Source organism: Tamandua tetradactyla, chromosome 3, assembly GCF_023851605.1.
Source record: "Tamandua tetradactyla isolate mTamTet1 chromosome 3, mTamTet1.pri, whole genome shotgun sequence".
In the NCBI taxonomy this organism is placed as follows: domain Eukaryota; kingdom Metazoa; phylum Chordata; class Mammalia; order Pilosa; family Myrmecophagidae; genus Tamandua; species Tamandua tetradactyla.
Window position 1 is genome coordinate 119,605,406 of NC_135329.1, and position 24,509 is coordinate 119,629,914.

The following is a 24,509-nucleotide window of genomic DNA, read 5'->3' on the forward strand; positions in this document are numbered from 1 at the left end:
GGCACAGAAAAATATTTTTGTGAAATTTAGGATGAAAGATTAATGGTGGTATTATTAAGTTGTTCTTTTAATAATTACAAGAAGACAAACCAACAGAAAATAGAGGAAAGAAACAGGGGATTCACTGAAAAAAATACCAATTTCATTCAATCAACAAGCATTTATTAAAAGCAAGTATCTAGGTCTAAAGGTATTAAGCATGAAAAGTTATTAAGCCTCAGTAGAAATCAAGGAAATGCAAACAAAAATAAGAGATAACATTTCCATTCATGGAACTGGCACAAAAGAAAAAGATTAATTGTATCTAGTATTGCTAAGGGTGTAGAGAAATTGCTCCTCTTAGGTACTGTTGGCAGAAATGTAAACTAGTAAAACTTGGCAGTATTTATCAAATACACATACTCTAGCTCGATATGAAATACACCCTGGCATAGACATATGAGCAAGGATATTCATAAAACACTATTTTTAATAAATAAAAATGGAAATGGTTCTGTACCCATTATTAGAAGAGGATTCAATAGAGTATTTTAATTCATCCTATGGATGCTTGATGGCTATTAAAAAATATAATAAACCTAAATGAAGTGGCATTGAATGAAGTCCAAGGTATTCTGCATTAAAAGAAAAAGCTAAGTCAAAGAATAGGATGTAAGACATTTATTTTATGTCCTTACAATTCATGTTTTTAAATAGAGAAAAAGATCTAAAAGGAAAGATAAACTTAATAGTGGTTATCCTTAGGGAGGGCCATGGGACTGGGGGTAGTAGTTTATGAAGAATTTTACTTCTTATTCAATATACTTCTGTACTGTTAATTTCTAGTGTTTTTTCAGCCATCAGGTGTCATATTGTGTTTCTGGAAAGCATTCTGATGTGCAAGATCATGCAATAAAAATAAGGATTATGGGTCTCTCTCTCTAAGCCCAACTCTGCAAGTGAAATCACTGCCCTCCTCCCTACATAGGACATGACATCCAGGGGTGAAAGTCTCCTCGGTGGCGTGGAGATGACTTTCAGGGATGAGCCTGGCCCTGGCTCCATAGGGTCAACAATGCTATACTAACCAAAAGGGGGAAAAGAAGTGTAACAAAATATCAGTAGCTGAGAGAGTTCAGAGTAGAGAGGCTACTCTGGAGGTCACTCTTACACAAGCTTCAGTTAGACATTGCTACCTATCAGAGTTTGCCAAATCACAACCAAAACCACTCCTGCCAATCATAAAGAACATCTAGGGCGTTATATATGATTCTACAAAGGTTTCGTGCACTAAGGAGACTTTCTAGATACCCAAAACCTCCAGATGGGTCCCTGGAACAGTTAAGTCCTGAAATGCAGAGGCCAGCTCTACAGAACATCAACTAGTTTCATCCCCCTATCCCATATATCAACCCTTTCCAACATGAAAAAGTTAGAATGGGCATAGCCCAAATACCCCTAAAGAGTGGGAGAAAGATCAAATGTGATTGTGGAGTTATACAGATAAGGTCAGGTTTAACAAATAAGTATGACTGCTGACTCATTATATTGACATTTTCTTTAGTCTCTTAGAGCAGCTAGAAGTAAAAACCTAAAATTGTGGAATTGATAATTCATACTAAACTGTGAAATTTGCTCTACAACCAATTGTTATGATATGCTTTTGAAATTTATTGCTTTTTTGTATATATGTTACTTTCCACAAAAAAAAAGGAAAAAAAAGTCAACTGTGATGATAAATACACAGATACATGATGGTATTATGAAGTACTTATTGTAGACTTTAGATGTTTACATGGTATGTGAATATATAATACATATCAATAAATATTGATATATATATAATACATATCAATAAATATTGATATGTATATAATACATATCAATAAAAAATAAATAATTAAAAAAAATAAGGCTTTTGGACAAAACAGGTTTAGAACAGACCTAAGGACTTTTATAACTTGAGGATCAATAAAAACAATACTACTACACTAAAAACTAACACAGTTAAAAAGACATGTTAAATTCTTACGAAAGAAATGCTAAATAATAGTATTTTATTTTAAGTGTGAATAAAGAGTAAAGGGAATTAAGAGAAGGGTATATAAAGAAGGACTGAAGTTTGTGAATTATGATAACGAGAAAATACACTAAGATTGGGGAGAACTGTAAGTTAAAGATAAAGCATGTGACCAAACCAAGAGGAAAAACAAGGTGAAGAAACAGACATAAAAGGACATTGTGGAAACTATTATATTCCTCTGTCACTGCTGAGTTCAATTGTGTTAGTGTACACTCTGAGTTTAGCTACTGTTACTTGGTGGTACAAAACATTAATCGGCTGGAAAAAACTGTATATGAACCTATCTTGATATAATTCCCTGTGAGCTAATATGAATTACATAAGCACAACAGAACAGACCACATTCGTTTTTTTCAGTAAAAACTTAAAGGTCCTCCAGTGAAGAATAAAGTAGAAAATAAACATATAGTTGGGGTGGGGGTACGGCTTAGAGAAAGGAAGGGCAACTGCTGTACACATTACTTAGCAATAATAATTTAAAAAATACTGTGAGGACTGAGTGACTAGAAATGGTCACGTCACTACAGCTGCTTCCATGAGTGCCACCATATCCCTTTCCCATACCTATGATAAGCTATCACCCATCAATCATGGCACTCTTTCCTGCTGAACCTAGATAATGTTTCAAAATTCTCAACACAAATACTCTAGCCCAGTGCCCTTCAAACTTTAAAGTGTTTAAAAAAAGTATGGGAACTTGTTAAAATGCAGATTCTGATATAGTAGGTCTGGAGTAGGGTTTAAGATTCTGTATTTCTAACATGCTCCCAGATGCTGCTGAAGCTATTGGCCTACAGATCATGTTGAGTAACAAGACTCTAGTCAGCCACTAATGAGCGTCAGGGGTCAGTTTTATAAAATAAAACCTGTTGGCTATTTTTGAAGCAGATGGTTTGTAAAGACTATTTGTGTCTAGCATTATCTAATTCTCTTGTTTATTAGAGAAAGTAAATATCCCATAGTTTTAGTGGATTTCAGTTTATTTCATAGGTTCACTGGTCATTTAGGTCTTCTCTTCCATGAATGGCCTGTTCATATCCATTGCGTTTGTTTCCTAATAGGTTGTCTTTCTTCCTATTGTTCTATAAAAATTCTTTATGCACTTAGGATACTAATCCTTTATATATTTTGAAGGAAAAACTCATTTATAATGCATATATGCTAATTTTCAGATGGCACAAACTGGGGAGTAGTTACCGATGGAGTGATAAAAGAAAATTGTGGTTAAGATTAATAGGACATCCTCCTGAGATGGCAGCGTTAAGAGGCTCCAGTGTTCTATTCTCTGTTGGAATCTTTGAACGACTAGCAAAAACTGGCAGGGCCACTTTCTCAGGGCTGGGGTAGCTATACTATCAGATAAAGCTTTAAGTAAAAAACAGTTACAAGGGACAAAGAAAGACACTACATACTGATAAAGGATTAATTCAACAAGTCACAACAATTATAAATATATATGTACCTAACAGCAGACCCCCAAAATATATGAAGCAAATACTGACAGATTTGAGAGAGAAATGGACAGTTCTATACTAACAGTAGGAAACTTCAATACACCACTTTCAACGATGGATACAACACCTACACATAAGGCAAACAAGGAAGCAGAAAATGTGATTGTTACTATAAATCATCTAACACATATATAGACCGCCTCACCCAGCAACAGCAGAATACATGTCCAGGCTGCACTGGTGAATTTTTCCAAACATTCATTCCAAGAAGCAGTAACACAATCCTGCTCAAACTCTGCCATCTTCCAAAAATCTGAAGAGGGGTAAACAATTCCTAACTCATTCTATGAGGCCAGTATTACCTTAATACCAAAATTAGCTAGAGACAGCACAAGAGAAGAAAATTACAGACCAATATCCCCTATGAAGATAGATGCCAAAAATTTCAACAAAATACTAGCCAATCAAATCCAACAACATATTAAAGGAATTTTACACCATGCATGATCAGGCAGGATTTATTCCTGGAGTGCAAGGGTTGTTCAACATAATCAATATAACACACCACAGTAATAGAATGAAGGAAAAAAACCATGATAATCTCAGTTGACACAGGAAAGGCATTTGACAAAATCCAGACCACTTCTCGATAAAAACACTCAGAAAACTAGGAATAAAAGGAAACTTTCTTAATATGATAAAAGGCATCCACAGCTAACATCAAACCAATGGTAAAAAATTGAAAGCTTTCTCTCTAAGATTAGGAATTAGCAAATATGCCCACTGTCACTACTTTTTTCAACATTGTAAGGGAATGTCCAGCCAGAGCAATTAGGCAAGAAAAAGAAATAAAGGCAATCAAATTGAAAAGGAAGGAGTAAAACTTTCACTACTTACAGATGACATAATCCTATACAGAGAAAATCATGAAATATCCAAAACAAAGATACCAGAGCTAAAAACTGAATTTAGCAATGTAGTGGGGTACAAGATAAACATGCAAAATCGGTGGTGTTTCTATACATAGTAAGAAACAACCTGAAAAGGAAGTCAAGAAAAAAAATTCCACTTACAATAGGAACTAAAAGAATCAAATATCTAGGAATAAATTTAACCAAAGATAAAGGAATTACACAAGAGAAACTACAAAACATTGCTGAAAGAAATTAAAGAAGGACATTCCATATTCATGGATTGGAGTATTAAATATTGCTAAAATGTCAATTCTACTTAAAGTGATTTTTAGATTCAATGTAATCCCAATAAAAATTCCAAAAGCCTTCTTTGCAGAAATGGAAAACTGAATGAATCCTTTTATTCATATGGAAGGGTAATGGGCCTGGAATAGCAAAACCTTCTTGAAAGAGAAAAAAAAACTTGGGGCACTAACACTTCCCAATTTTAAAACTTACTACAAAACTTCAGTAATCAAAAAAGCATGAGTACTGGCACAAGGGCAGACATACAGACGAAAAAATCTAACTGAGCATTCAGAAACAAATCTTATATATATATATATATATATTTTGGGGTGCACAGGTCAAGAAGATTTTTGACAAGGGTGCCAAGTTCACTCAAGGGAGAAGTCTTTTCAATAAACGATGATAAGAAAATTGGATAGACTTATGCAAAAGAATGAAGGTGACCCCTATTTCACACCATATGGAAAAATTAACTAAAAATGGATCAAAGACATAAATATAAGTATCAAAAATTACAAAACTCCTAGAAGAAAAGACAGGGAAAATCTTAAGAGCTTGTGTAAGGCAATGGTTTCTTATTAGACTTTACAAAAAAGCACGAGCCACAACAAAAAATGTACATAAATGGGACTCTGCCAAAATTTAAAACTTTTATGTATCAAAGAATTTTAGCAAGAAAGTAAAAAGTCAACCAACAGAATGGGAGAAAATACTGGGAAACCATATATCTGATAAGGGTTTAACATCCAGAATATATAAAGAACTAATACAATTCAACAACAAAAAGACAAACCACCCAATTAAAAAATGTGCAGAAGACTTAAAGAGACATATCTTAAAGAAGACGTACAAATAGTCAATAAGCACATGAAAAAATGTTCAACATCATTACCATTAGGGAAATGCAAGTCAAAATCATAATCAAGTACTCTTTCACACAGATTAGAAAGGCTACTATTCAAAAAAAGGAAAATAAATTATATAGGATGTGGAGAAATATGAACACTTATACACTGGTGGCTGGAATATAATATGGTACAGTCTCTTCTGAAAAGGGTTTGGTGGTATCAGGTGCCGAATCATGCCCCGCCCCCCCCCCAAAAAAAGCCTGTTCAGGTTCCAACCCCTGGCCCTGAGGGAGTAAACCTATTTGTATATAGGACCTTTGATGACGTTATAGTTAAGATGTACCCAAATGAGGGTAGGCCTTAATCAAGTAAGGTTGAAGTCCTAAAAAGCAAAGGAAATTGGAGAAAGAAAAGCCACAAGGAGCATCAAGAAACTGGGTGTGTGAGTTTGCAAGCTACCAGAATGCAATATACCTGAAACAGAATGGTTTTTAAAAGGGGGAATTTATTAAGTTGCAAGTTTGCAGTTCTAAGGCTGTGAAAATGTCCAAATTAAGACAAGACTATGAAAATGTTCAAATTAAAGCATACAGGGAAAGATATCTTGGTTCCAGAAGGTCGATGGTGTCCAGAGTTTGTCTTTCAGCTGGAAAGGCACATGGCGATGTTCTCTCCTCATTTCATAAGGCTTCTTATGAAATGGCTTCCCTGGGGGCTGTTTGTTCTGTTGGCTCTAAAGCTTTTTATCCAAAATGGTTCCTTCTTAAAGGGCTCCAATAAGCAACCCCTCTTGAATGAGTGGAGACACATCTCCATGAAAATCATCTAATCAAAAGTTAATACCCACAACTGGGTGTGTCATATCTCCATGGAAACAATCAGAAAGGTACCAACGAGCAATATTGTATGAGGATTAAAGAACATGGCTTTTCTGAGGTACATAACAGCTTCTAACTGGCGCACTGGGGGTCAGCAGAACCCAGAAAGGAAGAATACGACACTGCCGTGTGCATTGCTATGTGGGGTAAAAGCGAAGGAGCCTCAAGGATCATCAGCAACCAGCCCTAGAACATCATAGTCTTCACAGAGAAAGCATCACCTTGTTGATGCTGCAATTTTGGACTTCTTCTACCCTCAAAACTGTGAGCCAACAAATACCCATTGTTTAACCCATCCCACTGTATGGTTTATGTTTTAGCAGCTATGCAACTAAAACAGGTGGTTCCTCAGAAAGCTTAGCATAAAATCTCCCTATGATCTGACAATCCCACTTCTAGGTATAAACCCAAAAGAACCAAAAGCAGAGATTTGGACAGATATTTGCACACCAATATTCACAGCGGCATTACTCACAACTGCAAAAAGGTAGAAGCATCCTATGTGTTCAAGAAAGGACGAACAAAATATGGTATTTAACTTTAAAAAGGAAGTAAGTTCTAATTTTCTAGTCCCCCCCCAAAAAAAGGATGAACCTTGAAGTCATTACTTTGAGTGAAATAAGCTAGACAAAAAGGACAAATTGTATGATCTCAATGACGTGAAAGCTGCAAATACATAAAGTCAGAAACTAAAATACATGCTACTGTGCATTCTAGGTAGGGGTTAGGTAGAATGGGAGATTAAAGCTTAATTAGCAAGGAGTTTCTGTTTGGGGTGATGAAAAGGTTTTGGTAATGGATGTGGGATGGCACAATATTATGAATTTAATTAACACCACTGGATTGTATAATTGGAAGTGGATAAAATTGGAAATTGTATACTGTACATATATTATGAGAAGAAAAACAAACAAAAAAAGCCATAGAACTGTACAAAACAAACTGAATTCTAACGTAAACCATGAGCCATAGTTAATAGTGCATTATAATAATATAGTTTTATTAATTGTTAACAAGGGTATTACACTTCTTTAAAATGTTAATGGGATAACTTTGTGTGTGAGGGAGTGTTATATGGGAACTGTAATTTCTGCATGATTTTTCTAAACCTACCCCTACTCTAAATAAAAGAAAGAAGATTGGGGCAAGATAGAAGGCTCTGAATGCCAAATGAACTCATATTCCATTGAAAGTGATGTGTTCCATGAAAAAAAGTCTCCATGTGCAATGTCTTTAGACACACTAAGTGAAGATTCTAAAAACCTTTAATATTTGTGTGCAACTATTATGTCTTCTAAGATAGGAATATAGTGTGTTTCTCAAACATATCTAACTAAAAACTTTAAAGAAATTTTCTTTAACAGTGAATAGTAATTCACAGCTTGAGGACAGTTTGGGAACTGCTGCTGAAAATAACAGTAGGTAATTAAGGCTTACCAAAGAAGTGGCATGATTAAATATTTTAGAAAGATTAACATGAAAGTGGTGTGCATAACAGATTAGAAAAGGTAGACTCTGGAGATCATGGGTAAGTTGTTGATTCAAAATACATTCAGAAAAGTCAGTAAGTGCCAACAACATTTTAAAAATTTAGCAAAGAATGACAAGAAGTATGTTTTAATAGGACCAGGAAATTTGTTTGGGGGAAGGGGACTGCATGACTGAAGATAGCCAGGAAGGAATTTAATCTTAGAAAATAAGTTTTAGAAACCAATAGTTAGTCTTTCTTTTTAATTGTGTATCTTTCTTTCTTTTTTTAAAATTTTTATTGTGGTAACATATATTCAACATAAAATTCTCCATTTTAATCATCACCATCATACATTACCAAAATTTTTCCATCACCTGAAAACAGAAGGTCTGTATTCTTTAAGTACTATTTTTTTCATCCTCACCCTCATCTGTAACCTACTTTCTATCTTTATGAATTTGCATATTCTTGTTATTATATATCGGTAAAATCATACAATGTCCTTATATTTCACTCAACATAACGTCTTTAAGATTCATTCACATTGTAGCATGTATAAGAACTTCACTCCCTCCCCTTTCTTTTGGGGTGCATGGTCCGGGAATAGAACCCAGGTCTCCCGTATGGAAGGCGAGCATTCTACCATTGAACCACCCATGCACCCAACTTCACCCATTTTTATGACTGAATAATATTCCAGTGTATGTTTGTATGACATTTTGTTTATCCACTCACTTGTTGATGTATATTTTAGCTTTCTTATGTAAATATGTAAAAACTCTGATTTTATTTCCAATGGAACAAATACAACTATAAAACCGCAAGAAGAAATACTACAGGAAACAACCCCAAATGTTTTGAAATAAATATAACTAAAGCATCAATAACATTTACTTACATATATCTGGAGGTGCAGTGGCAACATGAGATTCATCAGAACCTGAAGATCCTGCAGTTGAAAAGCCTTTGGGATTGACGACCCTTTTAACTAAAGAGCAAAATCCTGGAAGATAGGAAACCAGTCTGGTTCTGTTACAGAGCACCTAAAAATGATACAACAATTAATACAATTTGTTCAGGGTATAAATAATATTTTTAATAGACAAATATATACCGTCTCTGGTAAATCTTCATGCTGGAATCTATCTTTTAAAATTGACATTTATTCTACCTTTATTGAACACATTATTACCAAGTATTATGTATATTTATAATTTCAGGAAAAAGCATTTATACTTTTAAAAAACAAACAAGGAATAAGTTACTTTAGGTAAAAATATATGTGTTTTCCAGTAAAGGCCAGAATTCAAGAGAGCTATACATGAGAAGGAATGGAACTCTAAAAGTTGCTCTATTCATCAACAAAACTAAAAACGCACCACACCTAATAACATTCTTCTATTCTCAAGATAAAAAATTTTCAAAACCTACCCTTGGACCAAAACTTTACTTTCTCTTTTCTATGACTGCTATAAATCCTATTATTTCCCACACCATTCTTTCCTCTTTATAGAGTAATGTCCTCTGTCCTTCGTTTTAACACATACCTGCTCTTACGTTCATTTCCTGAATTCTGAGGTCAGATACAATGAATTTGTATACACCTTTAATGCATTTAGCAAAATACTTGGGTCAGGATAATTTAATGTAGGGTAAGCAAACTGTGGCTGAATTCAGCTTGCTGTTTTGTAGGAACATAGTGGCACCATTTATTTATATATTGTCTACAGTTGCGGGGCATTTTAATGAGTGGCTATAAGGAACAATGGGTGTAAAGCCATAAAAGTTTATATATTCAAAAGGGTTACAAATTCGATGAGGGTGGTCAGAAGTAGTACAGTAAAAAATAGGCTTCAAAGCTACTTTTGGGCAAACTATAAAGGACTTTATATTTGACACAGACAGTCAAGGGCTTATTACATGAAGATAGTCAGAACTGTAACCCACAGGCAGAGAAGAGTCAGAGTTAAATGATAAATTAAGGGCTGTTTTTAAGGAAAGCAACATTAATGGCAATATACAGAAAGGACTTGAGTGGGCACAGAGTTGGTATGAAATGCTCTGATTATTCCTCCCACCCAAACTTCAAATATCTAAATCCCACCCATATCTCAAAACTCAAGCTCAATGCTTTTTCCATTGAGTGATCCCAGAACCCTAATTTCCCTTCATCACAAAACACTGAATCTGCATTGTACCTTTAGAGTAACTTTTTTTTGCATGAGCAGGCACCAAGAAATGAACGCAGGTCTCCCTCATGGCAGGTGAGAACTCTGCCACCAAGCCACCATGGCCCGCCCTAGTGCAACTTTTTAAATTAAATTACGTTCTGCCTTCATTATCATCAGTTTCACATATATCTCGTGTCCCCTACTACATGATGTATGAACTCCTTATGGTAGGATGTGTCAGGTTAGTCACCAACCAATAGATTAGCATATTGCAGTCAATTATCTCTGGTCTGAGTGAATAATATTCCTTGCTCTCATTTCGTATGAGAAGAAAGACTACTTTCTATGTTGAAACTGTGCTGTGCTACAAACCTTCAATTTAATTAATCAAAGATAATAAAAGGACTTAAAAAAGAGATACTAAATGTTTACTGAAATAATGTTTAAAAAATAAAGGATGCTTGCATTAAATTTCTATTTCTAAAAATGAAACTGTAGAAATAAGTACACTTGTAATACACAGTGGAATGTGTTCAAACTACCCTGAAAATACGACAACATATTTTCATACCCTTTCTTTCTTTGACAGTTTTGTTACCCTAGGTCTACTCACGAGAAATACTATGGTCCCCACACCATCATAACACCGCCCCTCCATTTCTTAACAAGTCCCCAAATTATTTCACTCTCTTTTACTCACATTGGCCATTTCTTGCGGAGAGAAAAGACGCAAAATATCTTTTCTTATGAAAAGTGATTCCTGGGAAAAGACAAAACAAAACAAGCTAGTGACAGAGCAAGCTCTAGCAACAGACACTAGGAAAACGCCCAATATCATCTACTGTGCCCCTCCACCACGACAAGACCAAAGTCCAACTTCCCCCAGTAACAAGGGGGGCCAGACTGGATCCCAGCTCCTAACAGGCACAAAAGCGAGGCCGACAGACATCTGCTTGAAGAGAGGCCTTGCAGCTCAGCCCTCCCAATTTATGTCCGCTGAAAACCAACTCGGCCCAGCGTGGGGGAGGGAAACGGACTACGGCTGCTAGGATATAGGACTCTTGAGAGGAGAATCAGGATTTTAATAGAGGTCAGTGCTGTCTGATTACAAGCCGAAGTAAAGATTCAGGCTGAGCAAGCAAAAAAGACACTAAAGACAGTGACAGGAGACCTGGGGACAGCGACAGGGCTCTTGTGGGAACAGGGGCAATACCGAGTGCTGTGGCCCCAAGACCAGCGAATCTGGAGTGGCTACTGCGGGCAGAAACCATCCGTACCAGTCACCACCGCCGACTACACTTTATCAGACCCGGACTCTCCCGGGTGTCAAAATGGCGGCGGCGACGGCAGCTGTGTTAGCATCTACGCCGGCAAAGCCAGGCTGAAGAAGTTGCTATGGAGCGCATCGATGGTTAGGAGCATGGAACCGATGATGCGCATGCGCAAAATAGGGAGGCTAAAAGATGGGGGAGGGACCTGCATCGCCGGTCGTTCCCATCCATTGATGGAAATTATTTGGCAGTGATAGATTCCTCTCATCTCCAAGCATTTCTGCTGCTCTCAAGAGATGCTGTTCTTTATATACTAATTGTTTATTTTGCATGACTCACTGCTTTTTGATCAAAGAGCACTTACCATTTTCTGTCTCCAGTCCTACCAACAGTGCCAATAATAGTCTCAATAACTATATATTAAACGAATTATTTATAACTGTCATTTTCATTTATGAATTTTATTTACTTTTTTATTAACTGAAGTCCAGATTTAATTCAGATACCCTTCATTTTTACTTAATGCCCTTTATCTGTTCTAGGATCCCCTCCAGGACACAGTATTACATTGAATCGTCATATGTCAGGCTCTTCTAGACGGGGACATTTCAGACTTTTTCGTTTTTGATACCTTCACGGTTTTGAGGAGTACGGATCAGGTATTTTGTAGAAATGTCCAACCATTTGGGGTTTGCCTGATGTTTTTTCCATGGTTAGACTGGCTTTATATGTTCTGGGATGGAAGTACCCTTTTTATCACATTGTATAAAGGGTACATACTGTCAAGATGACTTATCAGGATTAATGTTGACCTCGATCACCCAGCTTAGTGATTTCTCCATTGTGAAGTTACTTTTCCATCTCTCTTTTCCATACTGCACTCTTTGGAAGGAAGTTACTATGCACAGCCCACTCTTAAGGAGTGCGGAGTTGTGCTCCACCTCCTTAAGGGTGGAATATCTTCATAAATTATTTGGAATTCTTCTCCATGGGATATTTGTTTCTTCTCCATCTATTTATCCAATCGTTTATATCAGTTTGAACTCATGGATATTTATTTTATACTTTCGGTTATAATTTGTTGCTTCTTTATTTATTTTGTTGCTCAAATTTTCCAGCTGTGGCCATTGGGAACTCTTTCAGTTGGCTTCTATGTTCCTTTGGCATGATCCCATGATTGCAGGGGTTTTGTTTGTTTGTTTCTGAGCAGGTCCATACTTTCTGATACAAGATGGTTCAGGCTCATCGCCTGTATTTCCTGCCCCAGCCTAGAATGAGCTATGTCTCCAGGGGCCCAGGTACCATTTAATGGAGAATGGTGTTAGAAACCAGGATTTGGCCCTTGGAATGGCATTGTTTACAGGCTCTCTCAGCTGACAGAGGAAAGAAATGTATGTGTGTTTACTAATTTGAATAAATACATATATTTATAAATATTTCTATATATCCATTTGTATCTATATTAAGATCAGTATGAGTCTCCAAGACTAGTCCACTACCTCATGAATCATTCTAGTCTTTTCCCCTTGTATGTCTGAAACTTCAACAGTGAGAAACCTGGCTTCTACCATCATCCATTCACTTCATTTTTCAGTTCTAGTATACATGTACAGCAGTGTTGAAATTGTTAGCTTCTACCCTCATGGGAAAACAACTTTAACAACTACAATGCAAGTCTTACATACAATTCCATCTGTTTTTAGACTTATAGTCTTCTATTTCCAAAGTTCTTTAGGCCACGCTCCACCCTACTCCCAATCCACTGCCACCCCTTCAGTGAGGTTATTTCATACATTTGTAACACAGTTAAATTCTTTTGTCACAATCTGCATTCCATCCTGTGATCTGTAGACCTCCCAAATATTTTTTTCCATAAATTTATACCTTAAATTTTCATTAAGTTCTACTCTTTGTGCTGTCAAGTTCTATGGGCTTTGACAATTACAGAGTACACATATCCATTATTATAGAATAGTTTCACTGCCCAAAAAAATACCTCATACTTCATCTATTCAGTAGTACTCCCTCACCTCCTCAATCTCCGTGGTAACCACTGATCTGTTTACTTCCTCTAGAGTTTTGCCTTTTCTAGACTGTGATGTAAATGAAACTATATGGTAGGCTTTTCAGACAGGTTTCCTTCACTTAGCGAAATGCATTTAAGGTTTGTTCTAGTTTGCTAGCTGCCAGAATGCAACACACAGAGATGGATTGGCTTTTAATAAATTTATTTCATTAATTCTTCAGAGGAAAGGCAGCTAACTTTCAACTGAGGTTATTTCTTAAGCAGGAAGGCACAGGGTGATCTCTGTTGGCCTTCTCTCCAGACCTCTGGGTTCCAGCAACTTTCCCTGGGGTGATTTCTTTCTGCATCTCCAAAGGCTTGGGCTGAGCTATGAGTGTTGAGAAGAGGTATGCTGAGCTGCGTGGGCTGTGCTACATTGCACACTCTCATTTAAGCACCAGCAAATTAAGTCAAACATCATTCATTGCAGCAGGCATGCCTCCTAGGTGACTGCAGATGTAATCAGCAATAGATGAGGTTCACGTACCATTGGCTCATGCCCACAGCAACAGAACTAAGTGCCATCACCTGGCCAAGTTGACAACTGAATCTAACTACCACTAGGTTCATCCACGTTGTTGTGTAGCTTGATAGCTCATTTCTTTTTCTTTTTTAAAAAATTCACTTAACTACATTCCATTGTATGGACATTTCACAGTTTATTTACCCATTAAAGGACAACTTTCAGAGTTTAAAGATTGTGAATAATGCTATCAATATTTGTGGCAGGTTTTTGTGTGCACATAAGTTTTCTAAATAGTTGGTTAAATACCTAGGAGTATTTTGTCTTTTCCACGTCTTGAAGACTTGGAAAAGCTAGTTAACAAATCAATTTGGAAGGGAAACAGACCTCAAATAGCTAAAATTATTCTAAAAATTAAGAAGGAAATGGGAGGATTAGTACTTCTGATTTCAAAGCCACAGTGGTCAAAACAGCATGGCACTGGCACAAAGATAAAACTATTGACCAATGGATTTGAATCAAGAGTGCAGAAATAGACCACCAAATCTATGGTAACTGATTTTCAACAAGGCCCCCAAATCCACTGAACTGGGACAAAATAGTCTTTTCAATAAATGAGTATGGGAGAATAGGATATCAATAGTCAAAAGAATGAAGGAGGGCTCTTACCTGACACCCTATATAAAATGAACTCAAAGTGAATCAAAGACCTAAATATAAGAACTAGTACCATAAAACTCCTAGTAGAAAATGTAAGGAAACATCTTCTAGACCTAGTAATTGGAGGTAGCTTCCTAAACATTACGCCTAAACACAGCAATGAAAGAAAAAATAGATAAATGCGAACTCCTCAAAATCAAATGCTTTTGTGTCTCAAAGACTTTGTCAAAAAGGTGAAAAGGCAGCAAACTCAGTGGAAGAAAATATCTAGAAATTACATATTGGACAAAGGTTTGACATCCTGTGTACATAAATAAATCATACAACTCAACAACAAAAGAACAACCCAATTATAAAGTCGGCTAAATATTTGAATAGGTATTTTTCCAAAGAGCAAATACAGATGGCTTAAAAGCACATGAAGAGATGCCATTTTCATTAGCTATAAGGGAAATGCAGATCAAGACTACAATGTTTTTTTACCTCACACTTATAAGAATGGCTGCTATTAAACAAACAGCAAACTACAAATGTGGGTGAGGATGTTAAGAAATTGGAACACTTATGCACTGCTGGTTGGAATGCATAATAGTACAGTTGCTATGGAATACAGTTTGTCAATTCCTGAGAAAATTAAATTTGGAGTTGCCCTCTGAACAGCAATACCAATACTCAGTATATACCCAGAAGAGCTAAAAGCAGTGACACAAAAACACATTTGCATACCGATGTTCATATGAGCATTATTCACAATTGCCAAAAGATGGGAACAACCCATGTTCCCATTAACAGAGGAGTGGATAAACAAAATGTGATATATATACACAACATAAAATTATGCATCAGTAAGACAAAATGAGGTCCTGAAGCATTTGATAACATGGATGCTTGTTATCCATGGATGAACCTTGAGGTCATACTTTTGAGTGAAATAAGCCAGACACAAAAGATAGATGCCGTATGATTTCACTTTTATGACCTTGGTAAAGGTAAACTCAGAGGCTTACAATAGAGAATATAGGGGACCTAGAGATACATAGCAGCTAGAGAAGGGTAAAAAACGGTTAACTAGTGAGGTTGAACTTAAATCTAAGGGAATGGATAGATGTGAAGGCAGTGGTTTTATAAGTAATATTGCTATACTAAAGGTCAATAAGATTGAAAAGGATTGTACAGAGCCTCAATCATAGGATTAACACTCTAATATAAATAAGTTCTTGCATGAGGTACTTCAAAGATATGCATCTTGTACAAAGCATAAATAGTATTTGGGTAGAGGGGGAAACTACTATCACATGTTGTGGTCTATGTATAACAGGAAGACATCAACAGTATAAAAATATAAAAAATAAATAAAAATAAATAAATACTTAGGAGCAAAATTCCTTCCTGGCAATTGTATTTTTTGTAAGATATTTAAAAACAGTTCTTCCTGAAAGCGTGAGCATTTTTCCAATAATCACTTTACAATTAATTTAATAAACACTCTCCTATGATAACATAGAGCTAACTTCATTTCACTCTTTACCAATTACTACAAATTAGTAATGTCCAATTTTATGGATTTTATAAAATCACAGGACATAATACCATGCAGCTGTTCAAATCAACAAGTGTTTAATCTTAGATAAAGCAAAATGTGTCTTAGTTGGTGTCCTGGTTTGAAGCTGTTATGTACTCCAGAAAAGGCCATTTGCTTTTAATCCATTCCTATGGGTGCATAACTACTGTGCGTGGGAACTTTTGGTTAGATTATTTCAATTGAAATGTGATTCATCCCATTCAAAGCCGGTCTTCATCCTTTTTAACTGGAATCCTTTATGAGAAGTTAAAGGACAGAAAAAGCTAGAGAGCTTAGAAAGTAAAAAACCCTGCAAAAGCTAAGAGAGGGCCCACAGGAGCTCAGAGAGAGAGCCACTGAAGCCAGAAGCTAAACCTAGGAGAGAAGGATGAGCAGATGCCAGCCATGTACCTTCCTAAGTGACAGAGGTATCCTAGATTCTGGTGGCCTTTCTTTAGAGAAGGTATGGGTCCTGTTGATGTTTTAAATTACACATTTTCAGAGCCTTAGAACTGTACATTTGTAAACTAATAAATCCAGCACATTCTACCCTCTGGACCCTAAAAAAAATCAAGTTTTTTTCTTCTGTATGTAAAATACATTCATTCCATCATAAGATCAGAAAACTTTAAACCATTTCAGTAACAATACAAATGCAATACAAGGTTAAGACAAGTACAAAGTCTCATCAAAGTCAGCTAAAGGCATGGACAGACCTAAGGCAAAGTTCTCCTCTGGCTCTGGACCTGTAAAACTCAGAACAAGTTATTTGCTGCTAATATACAAAGGAAGAACAGTCATAGGATACATATGCACATTTCCATAGGGAGGAATTGGAAGGGACACAGGGGTCACCAGAGCCAAGCAGTTTAAAAAACCTCCAGGGCAAAGTCCATTAGAATTCAAAGTCTGAGAGTCATTTATCTTTGGGTTTTAGAGAGCAGTAGTCCCACCCTTTCCAACAGCCTACACAGAGGCCTGCATCTCTCTGGATACAACTTTGGGGGACATGGAGGAGACCATTTTTTTCTCAACTCCACCCTCTCCAAGCACTGGGGCTGCATCCAGGATCTCTGCTATCTCTGGGGCACACATTCAACCCCTCCATGTGGTGGCAGCCAGGCTCTTCCCAATCCCCAGGGAATGTGCTCCACCCTCTCCAAGGCCTGAGGCAGCACCACTCCTCCACTGCAATGAGGTGGAAGGCCCTCATTCTGCCTTCAGTGCAAACTCACCCTCTCCACGTGCTTGGGTGGGTCTGCTCTTCTGGCCCGAGGCTTCACCGACTTCAGGCTTTAGCTTCCATGGTTTTGCCTCTGAGGTTACTTTACCTTCAAATTTTCCCTATTCTGACCCCCCACCCCCCAGTTGAGACTGGCGGTGGCTTTGTTTTACAGGTCCCACAGCACTCTTGTTGGCTTTCTATGTAGTAAGCAAGGATTGCACCCATCAGACAGCAGGGGTATCCACAAATCCTTCCTGGATAACTCCATTTACAATCCTGGTCTTTTCTAAAATGACTGACTGGTTCCACATTTGGTTATATCCTCATGTGGGGCACCATTCTCTGGAAGCTCAGAATTTTCCAGAACATTAATTTCTGGTTACTTTGTACCTAAGAGCTCAGTTCTCAGCTTCTTTTCCTGTTGCATTTCACTATAAGCTGCAAGGAGAAACCAGGCTGCACTCTCTACATTTAATTTGGAAATCTCTTCTGTTAAATATCCAAGTTCATAGCTTTTAAAATCTGCCTTTCAGCCAAAGCCACTAGTTGATTTTGCCAGATTATCTGTCATTTTAAAACAAGATGTCACCTTCCTTCTAGTTTACAATAACATATGCCTCATTTCTGTCTAGAACCTTGTCAGAGGTATCTTTAGAGTCCACATTTCTACCAACAGTCTCTTCAAAGCATTCTGGGCCTTCTCTATTAAGCTTCTCACAATTCCTCCAGAATCTTCCCCTTATCTATTTAATGAGCTGTTCCAACATGTTTGGTATTTGCAAACCTCAGCAACACCCCACTTCTCTGGTACCAAAATCTGTTCAAGTTTTCTGGCTGACAGAATACAATATACCAGAAATGAAATGGCTTTTAAAAAGGAGGATATAATAAGTTGCTAGTTTACAGTTCTACAGCCATGAAAATGTCCCAGTTAAAGCAAGTCTATAAAAATATGCAAATTAAGGCACCACAAGAGGTTACCTTCTGTGCTGGTTTGAAAGGAAGCATGCCCCCTAAGAAAAGCCATGTTTTAATATAAATCCCATTTCATAAAGGTGGAATAATCTCTATTCAATACTGTATGTTTGAAACTGTAATGAGATCGTCTCCCTGGTTGATGTGATTTAGTCAAGAATGGTTGTTAAACTGGATTAGGGGATGACATGTCTCCACCCATTTGAGTGGTTCTTGATTAGTTTATGAAGTCCTATAAAAGAGGAAACATTTTGGAGAAAGAGAGATTCAGACAGAGCAGAACGATGTAGCCATGAGATGCAGAGAGTCCACAAGCCAGCAACCTTTGGAGATGAAGAAGGAAAATGCCTCCTGGGGAGCTTCATGAAGCCAGAAGCCAGGAGAGAAAACTAGCAGATGACAACGCCATGTTCGCCATGTGCCCTTCCAGCTGAGAGAGAAGCCCTGACTGTGTTCACCACATGCCTTCTCACTTGAGAGAGAGACCCTGAACTTCATGGGCCTTCTTGAATCAAGGTATCTTTCCCTGGATGCCTGTGACTGGACATTTCTATAGACTTGTTGTAATTGGGACATTTTCTCAGCCTTAGAACTGTAAACTAGCAACTCATTAAATTCCCCTTTTAAAAAGCCATTCCATTTCTGGTATATTGCATTTTAGCAGCTAGCAAACCAGAACACCTTCACTCAAGAAAGGCCAATGAAGTTCAGGGTTCCTCTCTCAACTGGAAAGGCACATGGCGAACATGGCAAAATCTTCTATCTTTCTCTCCAGGTCTCTTGCTTCATGAAGCTCCCCCCAGGGTGTTCTCATTCATCTCCAAAGGTCACTGGTTGGTGGACTTTGCCTCATGGCTTTTGTCATTCTAAAAAGGAACTCTTTCCAAAATGCTTCTTCTTTTAATGGATTCCAGTAAACTAATCAAGACCCACATGGGGTGGGTGAAGTTACATCTTCCTCTATTCAAAAGTTAATACCCATAATTGGGTGAATCACATCTTTGTAGAGATAATTTAATGAAGTTTCCAACATACAGTACTGAAAGGGTTTAAAAGAAATGGTTGCCCCCACAAGATTGATTAGGATTAAAATATGGCTTTTCTAGAGTACATAGAGCCCTTCAAACTAGCATAAGGGCATTGACATTCTGGGGTAGAGGAATGAAACTGGTTGTCTTGGAAAGACTGGTATCTCTGGGTTTCAGGGCTTATCTGTCATAGCAGTCATCTGCAGGCTTTAAGTTTCTGAAATAAGTAAACTTAATAGGTAAAACTTTTATAGAGTTTTAGACAGAGCCCAGGGTATTCTTTAGGGTTTTCAGGATTACTGTTAGTTGGTGCTTGAGATACTGTGGTAACTTGCAATATCTGACTAAAACTTACATAATAGAAACCTCCAGAATGATCTCTTAACTCTATTTGAAATCTCTTAGCCACTTAAACTTTATTTTGTTTCATTTCTCTTCCCCCTTTTGGTCAAGAAGGCATTGCCGGGTGGGCCACGGTGGCTCAGCAGGCAAGAATGCTTGCCTGCCATGCCAGAGGACCCAGGTTCGATTCCCGGTTCCTGCCCATGTGAAAAAAAAAAAAAAAAAAAAAGAAGAAGGCATTGCCAATACCATGATGCCAAAGCCAGGCTCATCCCTGGGAGTAATGCCCAGGTTGCCAGGTAGGCATATACCACTGGAAGACATGTCCCATGTATGGGGGAGGGTTGTGAGTTCATTTGCAGAATTTGGCCCAGGGAGAGAGGCCACATCTGAGCAAAAAAAATGTTCTCTGGGGTTAACTCATAGGCATAAGTATCAGCAGGCTTAACTTCCTCATTACAGAAATAAGTTTCATAAGGACAAGCCTCAAGCTTGAGGGATTTAAGCCATTATCTTTTCCCGTTAGTCTTCTAACTGGTTTCACCTCTTTGTTCTTGCCCACCTTTCCAACCTACTCCCTCCCCACTATTTTTTTGCAACAATTTATTCTCCACATATTCTGTTTCTAGATAGGCATCCAAGTAGTTAATCCATTGGCTACTTCCTATGAATTAGTAAATAAACGACATTCACCTCCTTTTTCTTGCATTAGCACCTGGTGCACTGCTTTCATTCTGCCAATTGATTACTACTTTTTATTCTGTTACTTTTTGGAGTAACTTAATTTTTATAACATTTTCTAAACATTTTTTATGCAACCTAAAACATATCAAATGAACTTTATTTTTAGTGCCTCATTTTTATAAAGTTAAAGAACAAATGCTGTGCAACTGTTTGGAATAAAAAGATATTCTTTAGAGTTTGACTTTGAGAAAGCAAAATTTTATAACTTGTCAGGTTCAAAAACAATATTTGGTTTCTTACTTAACTAAAGCTGAGGAAAAAACTTAGCTGTTTTAAACAGTGAGATGATTCATTTTCTTACACAGTCAAGTACATGATAGAGTTAACATAAAGTACAAGAAGTCATTCTGATAAAACATAGGCTTTCTGCTTTTTATATCGGTTGCTTAGAAAATGCTTTTAAAACTTTTCACTAACGTTCCAGGGAAACTTTGTCACTTTGACAGAGAGAAAACCAAATTTTAGTCTTGCATCAGTATATTATTTAATACTAAAGCTTTTAAAAAATTTTTGTAGATAGATCTATTAAATCTTTTTTACCTTTGATCATAATTTCCTCTTCCACAAACCTTTGGCAACTTACTATATCTATTCAGGCTTTATTCTACACTTTCCTTATTCTATAATATCCATTTATTTTTTTATTTATTTTATCTTGGGACAAAACTACTCTTTTTCCTTTTAATAAAAACACATCTTTTATATTCTTCATACTTAAGTCATTGCTTCAAGCAAACTTTTCGCAACATACAATTACCATCAAATAAAATTTGTCAAAAAAAATCAAATTTGTCAGAATAATGTAAAATACTTAAAATGATTTAGTCAATGCATATTTGAAACATTATACAATTTTTAAACAAGAATTAATGGCATCTATCAAGACAGGAGTTTTCTCAAAGTCAGCAGATTTTTTAACTTAAAAGTAGAGAAAAACTGCGAAGATAAAATTTGCAAGCAAGGAGCTTCTTAATATTAAATGGCTTCCCCAATTCAAAAATATAAGATACAAAACAAAAGGGGCGGATGGGCAGTGGTGACACAGTGGCAGAGTTCTTGCCTGCCATGCCAGAGACCCAGGTTCAATTCTTGGTGCCTGCCCATGCAAAACAAAAAAAAAAAAACAAAACAAAACAAAGGGGAGCCACAAATTTGGAGTTATAGACAATGGGGTTTGGCCTAATCCTTTTGTCTGAAAGAAAGGGGTTAAATTAGGGTATAGAGGTGCCCAGGGAGCTAGACGCAGGTCTTTTGCCTTGTCAGGAGTGAATCAGTAATCACTTTATGACTATAACTTGGTTTACATTTTTCTTCATACATTCTCTTTATCTCATTATTTGGCAAACCATTAATACATTCTTGGTTGATCCCAGTTTCCAGCAGCGTGTGGAACATGTCTCTGTGGGAAATCCTATTTTAAGAAGGAGTTGGTATTGGGGAACCAATTCTCATCATATCTCTTGGTCTCTCCTTCTCCTATATTCCAGTCTCCTATGTCTCCCACTTCTGCCATTTTATCTAAGACTCAGTCAAATGGCTTGTCTATTTCTCCTACATTAAATTCATTATCAAGTGTTTATATGTTGGAGGTGCTGCTTAATGATAACATTTCTTTGTGAAGCATTGACAGTGAGGAGGTCGTATGTGTTGGTTTCTCCTAATATAATTGCTGACTTCATAACTTCCTCTTTCAATCTCAAGATAGCATAGCCATCTTGCAAACTGTACCGAAGTCTATCACTTCACAGGCATGTAGTATCTTGTTTATTACACCCTTGTGCAGCCAATGCCAGCAAGTTAGAACTTTCTCCAGGCTGCTGACTGAATGCCTGAAAAGCAGTCTGTATGAAGGAATTTGTGCTAATTCCTACAAATTTCATACAATTGGCATAGTCCAGCACTATTTGTCCAGCCCCTGCATCAGCAATTCTGACTAAACAGGCAATTAATGGCTCGCCAGTTTTCTGAGTAAAACAGCTAAGAATGTCAGTTCTTTCTGGTTGAGTACAATCTTCTATAGTGGTTTTGAAAGTAATCTGATTGCCCTGTTTCTCTTCTTTTTGCCTTTGTATTGGGCGAGTTCCTATTTCTAGAGGATATTAACTCTTTTCTTTCTGACAAACCTTCTCATCTAAAATATTCCCGTCTTCATCATCATTATCTGTCTCATCCCACTTATCAGGGTCCCAATCAGCAGTGGCAGTGGTTATTACAGGATGCATTTTCTTTTTGTTTATTTTACCTCATCTCTCTTTTTTTGCTTTCTTTTGCATGTTATTACAGCATGTATTTTCTTTTTGTTTATTTTACCTCATCTCTTTTTTTTTTTGCTTTCTTTTGCATGGGCATGCACCGGGAATTGAATCCAAGTGTCTGGCATGGCAGGCAAGAACTCTGCCTGCTGAGCCACTGTGGCCCACCCTATGTTGTCTCTTTTTTATATTTATATTGTGCCACACAGGCTGCAGCTTTTTCAGCTACTGATTGATAATTACAAGCTTGATTTTCCAAAATAAGACTTTGACACTGCAGCATAGACAGTTTTCCTGAAGCTCTACCAATTCCTTTTCACAATTTATCTTTTCAGAAATTGCCGGGTGTGGTAGTTAGATTCAGTTGTCAACTTGGCCAGGTGAAGGTGCCTAGTTCTATCACCATGGACATAAGCCAATGGCAAGTGAACCTCATCTGTTGCTTATTACATCCGCAGTCAGTTAGGAGGCATGCCTGCTGCAATGAATGATGTTTGATTTAATTGCCTGGTGCTTAAATGAGAGAGCTTAATGTAGCACAGCCTAAGCAGCTTAGCATACCTCATTTCAGCACTAGCAGCTCAGCCCATGTCTTTGATGATGCAGAAAGGGATCACCCTGGGGAAAGTTGTTGGAACCCAGAGGCCTGGAGAGAAAGCCAGTAGAGATTACCCTGTGCCTTTCCACGCAAGAAAGAACCTCAGTTGAAAGTTAGCTGCCTTTCCTCTAAAGAACAAATGAAATAAATCCTCTTTTATTAAAAGCCAATCCATCTTTGCTGTGTTGCATTCCAGCAGCTAGCAAACTAGAACACCTGGTCTCTCTAGTCACACATTTTTCTATATGCCATTAACACAGCCTGTCCTCTTCGACACACTCCAACCATTTCCCCCCTTTCTCCCTTTTTTTAATGGAATGCTTTCCAGACAAAGAGTAACTTGAATAGGCTCTTCCTGTTTAATTTTATTCCCCCAATATTCACAGAGTCCCATGAATTTTGCCCATTCCTTTGCAAGTGTGTAAGGTAAATCATACCATCCCAGGATTTCTTGGTTCTTTGCCTCGGGCTTAGAGGACTTTTTCAAAAATGACATTATCTCCTAGTTGATGTCCAAAGCTTATGATCCACTATTAATTTCTTAGTGGTACTTGGATGGAGGCCATAGCTCTTGCAAAAGATGTTGCTAAATGCCTTTCCCAACTCCTGAACAGGTTTTTCACTATTATCTGTAACAATGAATGCACAGCCAAAAAAGAAGGAGATGACACCTTTTGATTTTTAGTTTTTGGCTTTCACTACTCCAAGTAAATCTTGAAAAGGGGTTATGAAATTACAAACCCCCAAATGTCTTATAGCAGTAGAAGGTAAAAACCACAGAAATAAAACATTCCAATCCAAAACGACATTCTGCATACAAAAAGGACAAAAACAGTCAACTTCAAATCTATCAAGAATGGTCCTAATAAAGCATTACAATATTCAGAAGAACACATCCATATCCTTTACACAGATTTTCTAAAGCTTGTCGTATTGACCTTCACCACTATGAAGCCATGCTGAAATGTGAATCCTGCTGACTACGCCAATTATGTTGCAGGAAAGCAATGTGATATTTGTGACTTTATAGGTTTCAGATTCATGGAGAACACAAATGAAATATTTCAGTTATATAAAAACAGAATTTATAAGAGAAGTAATTAAAAGATTATTAAAAGATTTTTAGAAATGAGACATAGTTACATCATCAGGTGGGACAGCACCAACACACAAAGAGGAGTGCTGGGGAATCCTGGAGACAGCATTTTCAGGGCCCAACTGGACAAGTCCCGTGCAAAG

The 24,509-nt window shown here is 37.1% G+C and overlaps 1 protein-coding gene across 5 annotated transcripts in view; it reads right to left on the reverse strand.

Moving 5' to 3' along the window:
* MMADHC (metabolism of cobalamin associated D) overlaps nt 1–13,062 on the reverse strand; it is a 31,344-nt gene extending 18,282 nt beyond the window's left edge. Inside the window, exons 1-3 of one of the 5 annotated variants that reach the window (XM_077153790.1) lie at nt 13,043–13,062; nt 10,787–10,846; nt 8,814–8,958 (exon numbers count right to left, since the gene is read on the reverse strand). In XM_077153790.1, the coding sequence (XP_077009905.1) occupies nt 8,814–8,958; nt 10,787–10,795 (154 nt within the window). In that variant the 5' untranslated portion in view covers nt 10,796–10,846; nt 13,043–13,062. Of the gene's footprint in view, nt 1–8,813; nt 8,959–10,786; nt 10,847–11,257; nt 11,463–13,042 lie in introns of those variants that run through there. The other 4 variants (XM_077153789.1, XM_077153787.1, XM_077153788.1 and 1 more) reach the window with 4 other exon arrangements.
* Nucleotides 13,063–24,509: the final 11,447 nt, after the last annotated feature.